Source organism: Oryctolagus cuniculus, chromosome 3 (genome assembly GCF_964237555.1).
Source record: "Oryctolagus cuniculus chromosome 3, mOryCun1.1, whole genome shotgun sequence".
Lineage (NCBI taxonomy): Eukaryota > Metazoa > Chordata > Mammalia > Lagomorpha > Leporidae > Oryctolagus > Oryctolagus cuniculus.
This window is the reverse complement of record NC_091434.1, coordinates 139,148,640-139,166,739: the sequence shown is the minus strand read 5'-3', so window position 1 is coordinate 139,166,739 and position 18,100 is coordinate 139,148,640. Positions and strand designations below refer to the sequence as shown.

General features: G+C 42.8%; 1 protein-coding gene across 21 annotated transcripts in view; it reads right to left on the bottom strand.

The window, feature by feature from the left end:
* SRPK2 (SRSF protein kinase 2) overlaps positions 1 to 18,100 on the bottom strand; it is a 289,404-nt gene that overhangs the window by 176,725 nt on the left and 94,579 nt on the right. The window contains exon 1 of one of the 21 annotated variants that reach the window (XM_070071177.1): positions 9,324 to 9,422. The exons of 19 other annotated variants lie outside the window; for them this stretch is intronic. Coding sequence is in view for 1 of the 2 variants with exons in the window: in XM_051849716.2 (XP_051705676.1) it covers positions 9,324 to 9,367 (44 nt within the window). In the remaining variant the exon portion in view is untranslated. Of the gene's footprint in view, positions 1 to 9,323; positions 9,423 to 18,100 lie in introns of those variants that run through there. One more of the 21 variants, XM_051849716.2, reaches the window with a different exon arrangement.

Here is an 18,100-nt window from a genome sequence, read left to right as displayed (position 1 = left end):
CATAAAGCAAGTCTCAGCAAATTCAAAGGAACCGAAATCATACCATGCATCTTCTCTGACCACAATGGAATGACTCTGGAGATCAACAACTTGAGAGTATCTAGAACATATGCAAACACATGGAGACTAGACAGCATGATCCTGAATGAACAGTGGGTCACAGAAGAAATCAAAAACAGAAATCAAAACAACTGGTGAGAACAGTTTGGTTTTTTTCCATACTGTTTGCTGAAATCTTTACTTAGTGTAGAGTTAATCTTCTGTGTATAAAGTTAATTGAAAATAGATCTGGTAAAAAGTAAGAATGGGAGTAGGAGAGGGAGGGAGGAGGAAGAAGCGTGGGAGTGGGAGTAGGACGGTGGGTACAGTAGAAGGAATCACTATCACTATGTTTTTAAAGTTGTATTTATGAAATGTATGAAGTTTTTATACCTTAAATAAAAGGTTTCAGGGTGGGGGGAGGAACATTACATACATTACATTTGGCATAGCAATTAAGTCATCCCTAGAATGTCCTCATCCCATAGTGAAACGCATGGTTTGAATCCCTTCTGCTCTGCTTCCGTTCCAGCTTCCTGCTAATGCCTAACCTAGGACACAGCAGTGATGTCTCCAGTACTTTGGCTTTTGCCATCCATGTAGTAGACTCAAGCTCCTGGCTTTAACTTAACATAGTCCTGGCTGTTGTGGGCATTTGAGGAGGAAACTGGCAGGTGGAAGATCTCTCTTTCAAATGAAATGAAAATAAATAGATAGCCAGTGCCATGGAGTGGCAGGTAAACCCACTACCTGTAATGCCAACATCCCATATGGGCACCCACTGGAGTCCCAGCTGCTCCACTTCTAATCCAGTTCCCTGCTAATAGCACCTGGGAAAGCAACGGAGGACGGTCAAAGTACTTGAGCTCCTGCATCCATGTGGGAGACCTAGAAGAAGCTCCTGGAACCTGGCTCTGGATCCGTCCAACTCTGACCATTACAGCCATTTGGGGAGTGAACCAGTAGATGGGATTTCTCTCTCTCTCTCTCTCTCTCTCTCTCTTTCTCTCTCTAACTCTGCATTTCAAGTAAATAAATAAATCTTTACAAAATAAATAACGTTTTTCAAGTTACATACAGGTCACCAAACACTATTTTATACCAGATTTGGGTTTTGTGGACTTTTAAGAACTAAATACAAAAATTTATCAAAGTGTGAAAACATGAATGTAGAAATGAACTCCTATTTTTATTAGCCTCTCCACCACTTCCCTCTATAAGCAATAAAATCCAGCAAAACTAATCCTCGAAAACTGTGTACAGGTTTCTCCCCACAGCCAAGTATCATTAATAGTTTATCAGCCTCTCAACAGAACAAAGGTGCTCTCACCCTGACTCTCTTCATTAGACAGAAGTAACCCAAGTACTTAGATAGCTATAAGCTGTTAGACTCAGGGTGACATCCAATGCTCTGCTCACCACCAAGGCCAAGTTTGTATGCTTTCCCTGTATTATTCTTAAAAAGTAAATAACACTTGTATATTTTTCTGATATAATGTAGAAATTTTAGAAATTACATCACAGAATATCACAAAGAAAATTATTTTTATAAACCTAACCAAAGGGGTTTTTTTATACTAGTTAATGACCACTGAAACTAGTTTGCTCTCTAACATTGTTATTCACAGGTCATAAATGAAGACATTTTAACTTTATTCACAATTTTTATACCTAAAGGACTGTGAAGGAACCAAGGTCAAGAATGCTTGCTTTTCAACTTCTTTGGTAAGCCTAGGCCACTCAATCACCTCAAAAAAATTTTTTTAAAAAGCTTCACTATGCTAAGGAATGGCGAAATTATTTTTGCAAGATTATTTACATGTGTTTTCTAAAAGTCATATCAAAATAAGCTTATTTATAAAGCCTAAGAAGGAATTAGCGCCCCTCACTTCCAACTCAGATTAACTTTGACACCTCAGAAACCAAAATTAGTAAAATATGGTCTGATTTTTGCATCCTTCCACATTTCTGCAGCACCATTAGGTACTGAGTGAGCTAGGTACCACCCAGGTGGTACCTATTCACAAAAACATGCAAGGTGAAATTCCTACCCTGAGAGTTCACAGTCCAGTATTTACTACTTCACTTGAACCATCAAGCTTATTTAAGCCCTTTTATATGAATGAACTCATTTAATCCTCACAACTGGAGAAGGTAGGTACTTAAAATAATTGCCACTTAACATGCATGAAACTACTACTGAAAATTGAAGAAATTTGTTTTAGATTCCTGACCTAAGCAACTCCATTTACTACATCAAAAAGAATAAAATACTTGGGAATACATTTAACCAAGGATGTATAAGACTCATATGATGAAAATTACAAAATACTGCTGAAAGAAAATTGAAAACCTAAATAAATGGAAAGATATTTCGTGTTCATGAATTGGATGACTTAATATTGTTATGAGGGCTATACTAACCAAATTAATCTACAAATTCAATAATAATCCTTGAGTTCAGTGTTGGGACACAGTGGGTTAAGCCACCACTTGCAACACTGGCAATCCCATCTTTTTTTTTTTTTGGACAGGCAGAGTGGACAGTGAGAAAGGTCTTCCTTTGCCATTGGTTTACCCTCCAATGGCTGCTGCGGCCAGCGTACTGCGCTGATCCGAAGCCAGGAGCCAGGTGCTTCTCCTGGTCTCCCATGGGGTGCAGGGCCCAAGCACTTGGGCCATCCTCCACTGCCTTCACGGGCCACAGCAGAGAGCTGGCCTGGAAGAAGGGCAACCGGGAAAGAATCTGGTGCCCCAACCGGGACTAGAACCCGGTGTGCCAGCGCCGCAAGGTGGAGGATTAGCCTATTGAGCTGCGGTGCCGGCTGACAATCCCATCTTAAACTGCCAGTTCTCTGCTTGTAATCCAGCTCCCTGATAATGCACTTGGGCCCCTGCCACAACTCACATGGGAGACCAGGATGGAGTTCCAGGCTCCTGGCTTTGGCCTGGTGAACCACTGCCCACTGTAGCCATTTGGGTAGTGAAATCAGCAGATGGAAGATCTCTTCTCTCACCCTCTATATCTCTCTGTCACTCCATCTTTCAAATAGGAAAGTAATTTTTTAAAAACTACTATAATGCTATTGTAATCAGAGGGCAGGCATTTAGCCTAGCAACTAAGATGGTTATGTCCATATCACAATGCTTGGGTTCAATTTCCAGCTGTGGGTCCTGACTCTGCCTTCCTGCTAATGCACCCTTGGAAGGCAAGAAGTGATGGCTCAGGTGGCTGGGTTCCTCCCATCCCCACAGGAGACATGGTTCCTAGGTTCGGTTAAGTTCAGTCCAGTCCAGACCAGTCCAGTCCAGCCCAGGTGTTGTAGGCATTTGCTTTCTCTGTCTCTCTCAATTTTTTTTTTTTTTTTTAACTAATAAGCTATCGTAGGATGAGCATTTGGTACAGCAATTAAGCTGCCTTTTGAGATTCTCGTATCAGAGAGTCTGGATTCAAGTCTTGGCTCTGCTTCTGATTCCAGCTTCCTGCTATATACATCCTGAGCAGCAGCAAATGATGGCTGAAGTTCTTGGGTACCCATGTGAGACCTGGATAGAGTTCTGAGCTCCTAGGTTCAGCACAGCCCAGCCCCAAATGCAGCAGGCATTTCGGGAATGAACCAGCAGATGGAAGAGCTCTCACACACACACTCTCTGCGTTTCAAATAAAATTAAATTTGTTTAAGTTACAAGAATCACTAGTTATATTTTTAAAGCAATAGTAATGAAAATAAGTGATAAATTGGCCGAAGGATAGACTTTTAAATAACACAACAGAACTGAAGATCCAGATGTAAACAGTCACACAGCAGTCAACCAATATTCAATACAGGTGCCAAGACCATTTATTTGATGGGAAAAGAATGTGGGTTGTTTTTTTTTTTTTTTTTAAAGATTGATTTATTTATTGGAAAGAGAGAGAGAGAGAGATTGGTCTTCTATCTGCTGGTTCATTCCCCAAATGGCTGCAACAGCCAGAGCTGGGCAGATCTAAAGCCAGGAGCTTCCTCCAGGTTTCCCACATGGGTGCAGGGGCCCAGGCACTTCGGCCATCTTCTGTTGTTTTCCCAGACGCATTAGCAGTGACCTGGATCAGAAGTAGAGTAGCCAGGACCCAAACTGGCACCCAAATGAGATGTAGGTGCCGCAGGAGTACCTTTACATGCTATGCCACAGTGCCAGCCCCAAGAAGAATCTCTTTAACAAATAATTTATTACACAACTGGATATCCACATGGAAAAGAATGAAGCTGGATGACCATCAATCAAAGGCCTATAAATAAGGTCTAAAGCTATAAAAGTTGAAGGAAATACAGGCATAAATTTCATAACCTTGGATAATGCTACAATTTCTTAGATATGACATGAAAACTGTAAGGAGAGGCTGGTGCTGTGGCATAGCGGCTAAAGCCACCAGCTGCACTGCTGGCATCCCTTGTTGGAAACAAGTTTGAGTCCTGGCTGCTCCACTTCTGATCCAGCTCTCTACTATGGCCTTGGAAAGCAGTATAAGATGGTCGAAGTCCTTGAGCCCCTGCAACCACCTTGGAGACCTGGCTTCGGATCAACCCAGCACCAGCTGTTATAGCCATTTGGGGAGTGAACCAGTGGATCAAATACTTCTCTCTCTCTGCCTCTGCCTCTCTGCCTTTCAAATAAATAAATAAATCTTTTAAAAAAGAAAACTATAAGGAACAAAATAATAAATTGCACATCCTAAAAATTAATAGTGCTTATGCATCAAAGGGCATTATCATGAAACCAGGAAAAATATTTGCAGAGCATATAGCTAATAAAAGGCTAGCATCCAGAAGATATAAAGAACTCTTACAACCCAAAAATACAAAAAGCAAGAAACAGAAACAAACCAACAACCCAAGTAAAAAGTGGGCAAAATGTTTAAGTTGGCACTTCTCCAAAGAAGTAGTAAAAATGACCAGTAGGCACGTGAAAAGATATTCAACATCATTTGTCAAAGCCACAGAGAAGTATCACTTCACACCCACTAAGGTGGCTATAACAAGACAATACTAGTACTGATGAGGCTATGAAGATTCTGGATCTCTCAGGCATGGCTGGTGAGAATATAAAATGGTGCAGCTGCTTTGGAAACAGTCTGGCAGTTCTTCCAAGAGTTACACGAAGACTTACTCAATGACCCTACAGTTTCACCCCACATTTATACCCAAGACCTAAAAACATATTTACACTCTTCACCAAAAAACTATGTACACAAATGTTCAGAGCAATGCTACAAATAACCCAACTCATATGTCCATCAACGATTAACAATATGCAGTATACTCAGAGATGAAAGGAATAGAAGGCAAAATACATACTAACATACGGATGGACCTTGAAAATGTGCTAAAGTTAAAGGAGCCAGACACAAAAACACATACTGTAGATTCCAGGTATATGAAATGTCCAGAACAGAGAAACTCATTGAGACCAAAAGATTTGTGGTTGTCAGGGACTAGAGAAAGAAGGGAATTGTGAATGCTAACACACAAAGATGATGAAAATGTCCTAGAGTTAGATAATATAGATCTTTTTAATATGCTAAATGCTACTGTATAGTCTAAACAGTTAAAAATGGTAGCTTAACTTATTTGTAAATTTTTCTCAATTAAAAAAGATTCCGGAGCCAGTCAAGCCAGGATAAGAAGCCCAGTAGTCAAGCTCCCAGACCTGATGCCACAGCTGTACTGTGGAGCCTACCAAGAGGAAATGAGGGACCTGACTGGGGAAGGGAAGTGAAGAAGGCATCTGGGCTTGGGTCTGGTGGTGAAGGTCAGGATGATTTGCTAGGTGAATAAACGCAAAAAAAAAAAAGGGGGGGGGGGGCACAAGAAAGGCTGCAGAGAACACACACACATGATCTGAGTTGTTCCAGTGGCAAGCTGAATGAAGTAGGCACTGGTAGGAAATGAAGCCAGATAAAGTGGCAGAGGCCTGTCCGTAGACCAGCTTCCATATCAGTTTCATAGAAGGCAGAAAGAGCAGACTACACAGTCAAAACTAAAATAAGAGAATCAACAGGTGAATGAAATGGAAAAGCAACTTTTTAAAAATCATATGCCATACTTGGGGAAAATACTAAACTATTTAAGGCTTGTCAATTCACAATTCATTTTCTGTCTGCCCACACAGTGTCCCTCGGGAACTTTACCAATTATCACTTCTCTCGTTTTTAATTTCTAAATTTCTCGCCTCAATCATCAGTTGTCCCTTATTTCCATAAAAATCTTTCATAGCAGCAAGCAATAGTGAAGTCTACTTCCAAGGCTTTGTTGCTTTACAAAACACTTCCAAGTACCATAAACGCTTTAGCAAAATCAATCAGATCTACTCGATTCTTGTTACTGTCTGTGAAATTTCTTACTAATTACATGAACAGGAAATCTGAACTAGCTTGTTTTAGTAAGAATGAATCAACATAAAGATATTCAAACAGGTATCAAAGACACAAAAAGTCTTAGCTTTGTAACATTAAAGGGACCTCAATTCAATATTCCAGAGTACCAGGTCTTTTTTTTTTTTTTTGACAGGCAGAGTGGACGTGAGAAAGGTCTTCCTTTTGCTGTTGGTTCACCCTCCAATGGCCGCTATGGCTGGCGCGCCAGGTGCTTCTCCTGGTCTCCCGTGGGGTGCAGGGCAGGGCCCAAGCACTTGGGCCATTCTCCATTGCCTTCCCGGGCCACAGCAGAGAGCTGGCCTGGAAGAGGGGCAACCGGGACAGAATCCGGCGCCCAGACCGGGACTAGAACCTGGTGTGCCGGTGCCGCTAGGTGGAGGATTAGCCTATTGAGCCGCGGCGCCAGCCCGAGGTCTTAATCTTTGTCACTTACAGACATGCACTGGATTGTTCATTTCAGATCAATATTTAAGCATAAAATAATGTCTGAATATTAGGATTAATAACCATACTGGTAATAAACAGAAATCATTAACGTTAACATTTCATACCAGTTACATCTGGCATGCTTCTACATGCTTTAAATATACTAACACATGATACTCCTATACCACCTGTAAGATGAAGATCATTACCACCATTTTATAGATAAGGGGACTGAGATACAGAAAGACTAACTTTACCAAGGTCCACAAAGATCCTGCAGTGGAGGGGAGATCCGAAGCAAGGTACTAAAGATTCTAGGCCCTCACCACTATTGTTCTGAGGCATCTCTACACTCAAATGCTATCACATTTTTCAATAATAACTTAATCACTCATCTGCATCCGTAATATTTATAAAAACTGGAACACAGTTTTACAAATTCAGTCCTTTTTAGACTTCATGTTTCTAATCTTACTGTCCCTTCCTCTAAAAATGATTCCTTTTGTCAAATTTTAATCATGTAACATACATTTACATTGTGCTAAGCACGTAAAGGGATTTCAAAAGTCATTAAGTTATATGAAAAGTATAAAGAAAATCAAATTTTTCTGCTACATTTGACAGCATTTTCTTGGTTAAGTTAGATACTGGGTAATCTGGGCATTTTAATAAAGCCTCAGGAGGAACAAGGGGTCTTCAAAGATTTCACAAAAACCTGTGTTTTTAAAATTGTTTGTCTGTGAACTCTTAGAAGCCACCTGCATGCCTTGTATTTAATTTTCTTCTTCATGCTAAGAAAACCAGTTGTACTGTTTTACAGATTTACTGTATCATTCTCTCAGGTGGTGATGCCCAGAGACTCCTACAGACAGTTCTGATAAGAACTACTGGTTTTTGCACTGGCTCTGCCCTTCCTAGCTACCTAAACTGAAATTATAAATACACAATTCATTTATAAGCACAATTAGAAATGCACTCCAAACAATATTCTATTACTTGTTTAAATACAGAGTAGGCCAGATAAGCGTACTCCAGCAATCCCACTTCTAATTCTACTCTAGAAAAACATACACATGACACCTGGGGAAGTTGCACAAAAATGTGCATCATAATGCAGTAAGCAACAGCAAGTAATGGACAACAACCCAATTGTTACATGAACTACGGTACACTTGCAATGCACAGCACCTGAAAAGAATGAGTCAGAGCCCCAAGTACTGACATGGAAAGATATTCAAAACATCACTCTTTGTAAAGAGAAAAGTTGCAGCCTGCAGAACACAAATATGATACCACTTTTATTATAGATACACTTTTCACAAGGGCATATATGTATGTATGTCCATGAAAGATAAGTTGGGCAAGGATTCATTTCAGAATGATTAGAAAAACATTTTCCAGCCGGCGCCGTGGCTCAATAGGCTAATCCTCTGCCTGCGGCGCCGGCACACTGGGTTCTAGTCCCAGTCGGGGCAACGGATTCTGTCCTGGTTGCTCCTCTTCCAGTCCAGCTCTCTGCTATGGCCCAGGAGTACAGTGGAGGATGGCCCAAGTGCTTGGGCCCTGCACCTGCAAGGGAGACCAGGAGAAACACCTGGCTCCTGGCTACCGATCAGCGTGGTGTGCTGGCCACAGCGGCTATTGGGGGTGAACCAATGGAAAAAGGAAGACCTTTCTCTCTCTCTCACTGTCCACTCTGTCAAAAAAAAAAAAAAAAGAGAGAGAGAGAGAGAGAGAGAGAGAGAAACATTTTCCTTACTTCTGGGGAAGGGATGTAGAATGAGAAATGATTGTGGAGTGAAGGGAGAGGACTGATCTTTACCTACACTTTAACCTTTCATGGACATTTGCGTAATTAAAAAGTTTATTTTTAAGAAACATTGTCTTACCAAAGGATGCCCCATTTAGAACACATCCCCTTTGTGGTTACACAGCTTTCAAGTGGGCACTATACAAAAAGACTGCCATCACACATGTATAAATAGCCTCCAAAATGCCAATTTTCACTTTCAAATAAAATTCACAGTTTAATCAAGGTGAAAGTACTGCTCTGTTGCAATTCTGAGAGTGTTATACTGAACAGAAAAAAAGAACAACTAAATTCTTCTAACACCACACTGTCATGAAAAGGGAAGTCTTATAGAGGCCATAAAACTAGAATTCAATATAGTCTCTTCTAATCCCAGCCACAAGAGGCTCCTACAACAAAATGAAATGGCCAAACTAAATCAGTGAGCTAAAAACTGTCTAAAAAGTTGGGTATTAATTAAGCAGGTCTCAAAACATCAAGTGTCTAGTGTAAAAAGGGTATGTTGATGAAAGGTGTGCCACTGTTGTAGCCAAAGACACCTGCAGCCAAGAACACAGCCTGGCCGGCCTCACAGATATTCCCTTGCTGGACCACACATGACAGGAAGCCAGAGTCTGATGCCCAGGTACTCACACGGGAAGAAAGGAGCCACCATAATAAAGATGCAGGCGTGCCATGGCTCAGGAGCACAGCTGTCACAAACTCCAGTGTTCCTAACTTCCTTCCAGTAATATTACCTATTTTAACAATAAAATGTTTCCTCAGTGTATAGTTAAACATATTAGCAAATGTACTTTCACTCATCTCAAGTACCCAACTTTTCCCTTTTTTTAAAATAAGCCTGCCTGAAATTTGGGGGGAGATTCTTTTTCTTTAATGGAATAGAACAAAAAGAAAGTATCTGTGCTACTGATAGTGCTCTATTTCTTAAGGTAGCAGTCGGGCACACAGATGCCTGTTTTCCAATTCTTCATACTTACATACTGATACATAAGAGTACTTTCAGGCCGGCGCCGCGGCTCACTAGGCTAATCCTCCACTTTGCAGCGCCGGCACACTAGGTTCTAGTCCCGGTCGGGGCACCGGATTCTGTCCCAGTTGCCCCTCTTCCAGGCCAGCTCTCTGCTATGGCCCGGGAGTGCAGTGGAGGATGGCCCAAGTCCTTGGGCCCTGCACTCGCATGGGAGACCAGGATAAGTACCTGGCTCCTGCCATCGGATCAGCGCGGTGCGTCGGCCGCAGCAGCCATTGGAGGGTGAACCAACGGCAAAGGAAGACCTTTCTCTCTGTCTCTCTCTCTCTCTCACTGTCCACTCTGCCTGTCAAGAGTACTTTCAGGCCAGCTCAATAGGCTAATCCTCCACCTGCGGCGCCGGCACACCAGGTTCTAGTCCCGGTCGGGGCGCCGGATTCTGTCCCAGTTGCCCCTCTTCCAGGCCAGCTCTCTGCTTTGGCTCGGGAAGGCAGTGGAGGATGGCCCAAGTGCTTGGGCCCTGCACCCGCATGGGAGACCAGGAGAAGCACCTGGCTCCTGGCTTCGGATCAGCGCGATGCGCCGGCCATTGGAGAGTGAACCAACAGCAAAAGCAAGACCTTTCTCTCTCTCTCTCACCGTCCACTCTGTCTGTCAAAAAAAAAAAAGAGTACTTTTAAAAAAGTTGGTGGGAAAGTGAAATGAAAGATTTTGTGCAGAGATTTTTAAATCGTGTTTAATTTTTTCATAATACACACTTTCCATGATTTGGGGGGGTTATATATTTTTCTCAGTGTTTTTCTTTTTTTAAAACTTCAATTAGTTTTTAGCAGATTCAATATGGTTTTAGTTACAATTCTAAGAACATAATAATATTCCCTTCCTCCCTCCCCTTTTCTCTCTCCCACCGTTCTTTCTTCCTTTTTTTTTTTTTTTAGCTTTTGAGATAACATATTTTGAATTTACATTACTGTTAAAAACGCTTAATACTTTACCGAATAAGAAGTTTAACAAAGTAAAAGCAAAAAGACCCTAGTTTAGCGGGAATATACACAATGGTTATAGACAACTGAGTGGAAAAATGACCATTTCACCCATTTACAGTAAATTTTAAAGTAATTACAGATCATTAAAACTATAGTAGTATATAACATTCCCAACCACTGAAAACCACCTCATATGTATGATTTCAAACTGTTTTGCATCAAAATATTTTTTAATTCAATTTTCCACAAGTTTTTTGAAGTGCTCTCATATTATATACATGAAATTTTCACAATTTAAAAACATTTTAGGGGCCAACAATGTAGCACAGCAGGTTAAAGCTGCTGCCTATGACAGCAGCATCCCATGCAAGTACTGGTTCCAGTTCCAGCTGCTCTATTTCCTATCCAGCTCCCTGCTAATGAGCCTGGAAAAGCAAGAGATGATGGGTCAAGTACTATGGCTCCTTGCCACTGATGTGGGAGATTCAGATGGACCAGATGGAGTTCCAGGTTCCATGGTTTGGCCCAGCACCAAACCATGCAGTCATCTGGAAGTGACACAGCAGATGGAAGATCTCTCTCTCTCTCTCTCTCTCTCTGTAACTCTGACTTTCAAAAACAGTTAAATAAATCTTTTTTTAATGGCTGCAACTGCTAGCACTGGGCCAGGCAGAAGCCAGGAGGAGCCAGGAGCTTCATCTGGGTTTCCCACATGGGTGGCAGGGGCCCAAACACTTGGGTAATCCTCTGCTGCTTCCCCAGGTGCATTAGCAGGGAGCTGGACTGGAAGTGGAGCTGCCAGAACTAGAACCGATGCCCATTTGGAATGCCAGGGTTGCAGACAGCAGCTTTACCTGCTATGCCACAGCACCGGCGCCAGTAAAACCAATCTTTTAAATAGGGGCCAGTGCTGGGGCGCAGCGGGTTAAGACCCAGGCCTGAAGCACCAGCATCCCATATGGGTGCTGGTTCTAGTCCTGACTAATCCACTTCCCATCCAGCTCTCTGCTGTGGCCTGTGAAAGCAACAGAAGAAGGCCCAAGTCCTTGGGCCCCTGCACCCACGTGGGGGACTCAGAAGAAGCTCCTGGCTCCTGGCTTCCGATCGGCACAGCTCTGGCTGATGTGGCCATCTGGGGAGAGAACCAGAAGATGGAAGACCTCTCTCTCTGTAACTCTGTCTTTCAAATAAATAAAATAAATCTTAAAAAAAAAAAAAACCAAGTAAATAAAAACAGTTTAACTAGAAGAATGACTGAAAGAGGTGCCAGAGAAAAGCGGACTATTGTTTACACTCAAGTTGCCTATCACCTCCAAGTTTTCCCATTGTTCTCAGGGTACAGTCTCTTGTGAAATGCAGATAAGCCTCAGCTAGAGGGCATCATGGGAATGAGTGATTCTCAATGCCATGAGAGCTGAACATCACCATTCTTCACTTTATTTAAGCCATTCTGGATTGAAGCATTGACATTTGACTTAACAGCGTAATATAAAGTTTCCTGGCTAACTCACAGTACTCCATCACAGGGCCTCTGAAATGGAGCTGTAGGTCTGCCTCTAATGGCTATGGAGTGGAATGCAGCTTCTGCTTGCTAGTGTTTTTGTTTTGTCCCTTAGAGTTAGACCATGGCTTGACATCACTATTTATGTCAGTCCACAGGCTGATTCAAACATGCTGAGAAAACTACAAACAAGTCGTTGCCCAACCTGTACATAATGTTTTCCTTAAGCTATCTGTGGCATCTGAATGTGAGCCCTGCACAGGCTCATATAGAGTTCTAGCCATGTTCTCTTTTGAGGTTCCCCTTACCACAATACATCTGCCTCTCTTTCAGCATCTGCTTAGTTCTTTCCCAAGTGACCATTAGCACAAGGAACATAAAAGTAGGCCAGGCCCCTTTATGTTGTGGTGTCAACAATAAATCATGCTTTGTATTATGTTGACAGCATTCACCCTTGAATTTAGCAAGCATTACATATTTTCACCTGTGTAAAAGCATTATGAGGTGGATACAAACATCATTTCCACTTTATAGGTAAGCAAAAGCAGGAAAGCTGAAAAGATATAGTAACACATCTAAAGCCACCCAGCTAGAAAGTGGCAGACCCAAAACTTGACCCCAGGCCTATGCAACTCAGAAGTAAATGCTATACACTCTGGCCTCAGAATCAGCCCTAAAGCCATTCGGATCTGGCTGAAAAGCCCATGAGAGTATTTCAGGCATGGAAAGCCAAGACACTCTGGCAAAAAGATCTCTGTGAGTGAGATCCTAGTGGAAAGAACAGGTCTTCAAAGAAGGAGGTACCTTTCTCTGAAGGGAGGAGAGAACCTCCACTTTGACTATGACCTTGTCTAAACAAGATAACAGTCGGAGAACTCATGGGCTTCCATAGCCTTGGAAACTCATGACTGGTGCATAGGGAGATTACTGATGCCATAAACAGGAGTGTCAATTTGTAAAGTCAACAACAGGAGTCACTGTGCACTTACTCCTCATGTAGGATCTCTGTCCTTAGTGTGCTGTACATTGAGATTTAATGCTATAACGAGTACTCAAACAGTATATTTCACTTTGTGTTTCTATGGGGGTGCAAACTGTTGAAATCTTTACTTAATGCATACTAAACTGATCTTCTGTAAAAAAAAAAGAAAGAAAGAAAGAAAGAAAGAAAGAAAGAAAGAAAGAAAGAAAGAAAGAAAGAAAGAAAGAAAGAAAGAAATTATCAATTCCCAACTTGACTCTCACTGGGATTAAACATGACAATAGGTCTGCTCTGATTTCATCATCATTTAAAAAATCATCTATCATTTTTCACTTTATATTTCTGTGTGGGAGCAAACTGTTGAAATCTTTACTTAATGTATACTAAGCTGATCTTCTGTCTATTAAGATAATCGAAAATGAATCTTGATGTGAATGGAAGGGGAGAGGGAGTGGGAAAGGGGAGGGTTGCGGGTGGGAGGGACGTTATGGGGGGGAAGCCATTGTAATCCATAAGTCGTACTTTGGAAATTTATATTCATTAAATAAAAGTTAAAAAAAAAAAAAAAAGAAGTCAATGCTATAAAAAACTCACAATGATACACACTGGCTCCAGTGAACTGACTTAATATCTCAGTTTCAGATATTGAAATTTCTAAGGCAGAGAATGCATTATCCCAGTTTACTACTTTCAGCCAGGTCACACCAGTCATAAGATGCTGGACTATTAGTGGACCTCCTGCACTGCAGTCGCAGTGATACAGCACACAACACAGCCATATCCCAGAGCCCAGCAGTGGGCACCTCCCATCTACGTCACCACCCACCGGCCCCTGGTTGCTGATTGCCAGAGGGTGAGAAGAATGCCTGACGTCAACCAAGCACAACCCAGGACGGATGCCAGTCTGCACCAGCTTTCCATCCAGCTCTACAGCAGTGGCTTCCCCATTCTAGTCATTCAAAATGCTCTCCTGAAGGCCGGCGCCGCGGCTCACTAGGCTAATCCTCCGCCTAGCGGCGCCGGCACACCGGGTTCTAGTCCCGGTCGGGGCGCCGGAGCGCCGGATTCTGTCCCGGTTGCCCTTCTTCCAGGCCAGCTCTCTGCTGTGGCCAGGGAGTGCAGTGGAGGATGGCCCAGCTGCTTGGGCCCTGCACCCCATGGGAGACCAGGAAAAGCACCTGGCTCCTGGCTCCTGCCACCGGATCAGCGCGGTGTGCCGGCCGCAGCGCGCCTCCGCGGCGGCCATTGGAGGGTGAACCAACGGCAAAAGGAAGACCTTTCTCTCTGTCTTTCTCTCTCACTGTCCACTCTGCCTGTCAAAAAAAAAAAAAAAAAAAAGCTCTCCTGAAAGAGCAAGCACCTGTTGTTTTCCAGCCGTGTATTTAGAAAGGAGTGGATGAAACAAAATTCTGTCAAGAGTTCCTTAGTCTCTTTCTTCAGAAGGCAGTGGGAAGAAATAGTGAAATATTTCTTCTAAATCCTCTCTTGCGGTAACTGAAGCAAAGGAAAAGCTATGACTGCTCCTGTCACTTTTCAATCCTTTTTTTCCCCATGGCTGTTGGCTATAATATTCTCTAATACTGTCTTTCAGTAAATATTGGGGGGCGGGGGGGGGGGCGGGTTTGCACAGCATCCAGCTTCGGAGTACCTTGGTTTGAATCCCAGCTTCCTGCTAATGCACTCTGAGAGGCAGCAGCTGATGACAGCTCAAGTATTTGGGTCCCTGCCACCTATGTGAGAGACCCTGACTGAGCTCTGGCCCAAGTTGTGGTGAGCATTTGAGGATTGAACCAGCAGATGGGCGCTCTCTCTCTCTCTAATAAAGATTTAAATAAAAATCTATGCTGCTTAATGATCTTATATTATTTTTCCTTCATTTTATTTTTTAATGATTTACTTAATTTTTTATTCAAAAGGCAGAGTGACGGGACAAGAAAGAGAAACTGAGACAGAAAGACCTTCCATTAACTGGTTCACTCCCTTAATGGCTGCAATAGCCAGGATTGGGCCAGGTGGAAGCCAGAAGCCTGGAACTCCATCCAGGTCTCCCAAATAGGTGGCAGAGGTCTAAGTACCTGGGCCATATTCTGCTGCCTTCCCAAGCGCTTCAGCAGGAAATTTAATTAGAAGCAAAGTAGCCAGGACTCAAATCGGTACTCTGGGGCATGGTGTTGTGAACTGCAGCTTAACCAATTGTGCCAATACAACGGCGCCTACCTTTCCTTTATTTTAGACCTACGCTGTCTAATAGAGAATTACTAGCAACATACTGCTATTGAGATATCCTCAGTATAAAAACAGAATGAAGGCCAGCGCCGTGGCTCACTAGGCTAATCCTCCGCCTGCGGTGCCGGCACTCCAGGTTCTAGTCCCGGTTGGGGCGCCGGATTCTGTCCCGGTTGCTCCTCTTCCAGTTCAGCTCTCTGCTGTGGCCCGGGAAGGCAGTGGAGGATGGCCCAAGTGCTTGGGCCCTGCACCTGAATCGGAGACCTGGAGGAAGCACCTCGCTCCTGGCTTCGGATCGGCACAGTGCACTGGCCGTGGTGGCCATTTGGGGAGTGAACCAACGGAAGGAAGACCTTTCTCTCTGTCTCTCTCACTAACTCTGCCTGCCAAAAAAAAAAAAAAGAATGAAAATTTCATTGATGGATTTCATTCATGGGTTCTATATTACTTATAGTGTTTAGATAATATGTATATGAATGTATTATATTTTCAAAATATAAATATTTTATACCAAATACACAAACATGTATATGGGGTATAATGCGACAAGGTTATAAGGGCCTGGCAAGAGGAAATGGAGAGTTATTACTCAATGGGTAGCGTTTTAGCTTGAGATGTTGAAATTTTTCTAGAAAACAATGGTCACAGTTACACAACAACGTGAATGTACTTAATGCTACTGAACTACATATTTGAAAATGGTTAAAACCATGAAGCCTATGTTGTGCATATTTTGACATCATTTACGGTCATGGGGCAGATATCTGGCACAGCAGTTAAGTTGCCTCTAAAAATGCCCACATCAGTATCAAATTGCCTGGATTCTGCACTCCAGTCCAGATTCCTGCTGATGCACACTCTGGGAGGTAGCAGATGATGGCTCAAGAAGCTGGGTATCTGTCACCTATGTAGTAGACACAGCTGCAGTTCCTGGCTCCTGGCTTCAGCCTGGCCTGGCCCGGCCCGGGCTGTTGCCAGTATTTGGGGAATGTACCAGCAGGTGAAAGATCTCTTTCTCTAGTCCCCACCCCCCCCCCACACCTCTTCCTGTCCCTTTTAAATGAATAAATAAACCTTTAAAAACTAACAGCTAAAAGTAACCTCAAACTGTCAGTATGTAGGGTGGCAATGTCTAGGCTACGGGCTATATAAGGCCTGTGAAATCACTTGGCCTAGCACTGCCAAAGCACCTGCAGGCAGGACTTGAAATTCAGTAAATCTATAGCAGGCTAATTCTGAAGTTGATAATATCGTATAGCCTGTGAATGATGTTATAAATATCCAAATAGCCCTTGGCAGAAAAAATGCTTCCCCACCCCTGGTAGAGGGAAATGAGTAAGCACTATATACACTACATCCAATTTCACCCTACAAGGTAAAAAACTATTGAGCTAGTTTTCTGCCATTAAGCTTAAAAGACACACTTTATTCTTTCTTGCTAAAGAATAGATGTGAACAGCACAAAAATACTCTGTGCAACCTAACAGCCATTTTCACAAAGCATTCCACAAGTGCTTTTTAACAAGCATTTTCAAAATACTCAACAGAGTCTTGTGCTGAGAGCACTCCTCTGTACAAAAGTCATACAACTTCTCGAAAGTAATATACCACATAGAGAAACAAAGATCATGTTCTTTTGATTTACAGAACGTAGTCATAAATTAACCAAATTAACCATTTTTTTTTCTGAATCCCAAGCTTATAAACATTTCCTGGTAGCTAATAACATTTAATTTCATTTCCTATCTTTTTTTTTTAAAGTTATCAGTTTGAAAGTCAGAATTACAGAGAGAGAGGGAGAAACAGAGAGAGAGAAGTTTTCCATCTGTTGATTCAACCCAAAATGGCAACAATGGCCAGGGCTGGGCCAAGCTGAAACCAGGAGCTTCTTCCAAGTCTCCCTCATGGATGCAAGGGGCCCAAGCACCTGGGCCATCTTTCATTGCTTTTCCAGACTCATTAGCACTGGAAATGGAACAGGTGGGACTCGAATCCTTGCCCATAAATGATGCCCCACTGCAGACAGTAGCTTATTCCACTCTGCCACAGTGCCAGCCCCATTGTTTCCTATTTCTTAAGGCTAAGACAGCTTTGTGCCCCTGAACACAGAAGAGGAAAATGTGGCAAATTATTTCCAATTAGTTTATATGATAAAAATCTTTAGTCTGAGGCCTGCATTATGATGTAGTGGGTTAAGTTGCCACCTGCATCCCATATGAGATATGGTTCAAGTCCCGGGTGCTCCATTTCTGATGCAGCTCCCCGCTAATGTACCTGGGAAAGCTGCAGCAGATGGCCCAAATGTTTGGGACACCGTCACCCATGTGGGAGACACAGAGTTCTAGGCTCCTGGCTTAGGCCTGGCCCAGTCCGGCCACTGCGGCCATTTGTGGAATGAATCATTAAATCATCAAATCAAATCATCTCTCACTCGCAAATAAATCTTTTTAAAAAGAGACAAATTCCAAGTATATCAAGGATTTTTACTTAAAAAAAAATTAAACATGCAATGAAGTATAATAAAGAAATTACAGTGAAATAAGACAAATCCGGCTGGCGCCACGGCTCAGTAGGCTAATCCTCCGCCTTGTGGCGCCGGCACACCGGGTTCTAGTCCCGATTGGGGCACCGGATTCTGTCCCGGTTGCCCTCTTCCAGGCCAGCTCTCTGCTGTGGCCAGGGAAGGCAGTGGAGGATGGCCCAAGTGCTTGGGCCCTGCACCCCATGGGAGACCAGGATAAG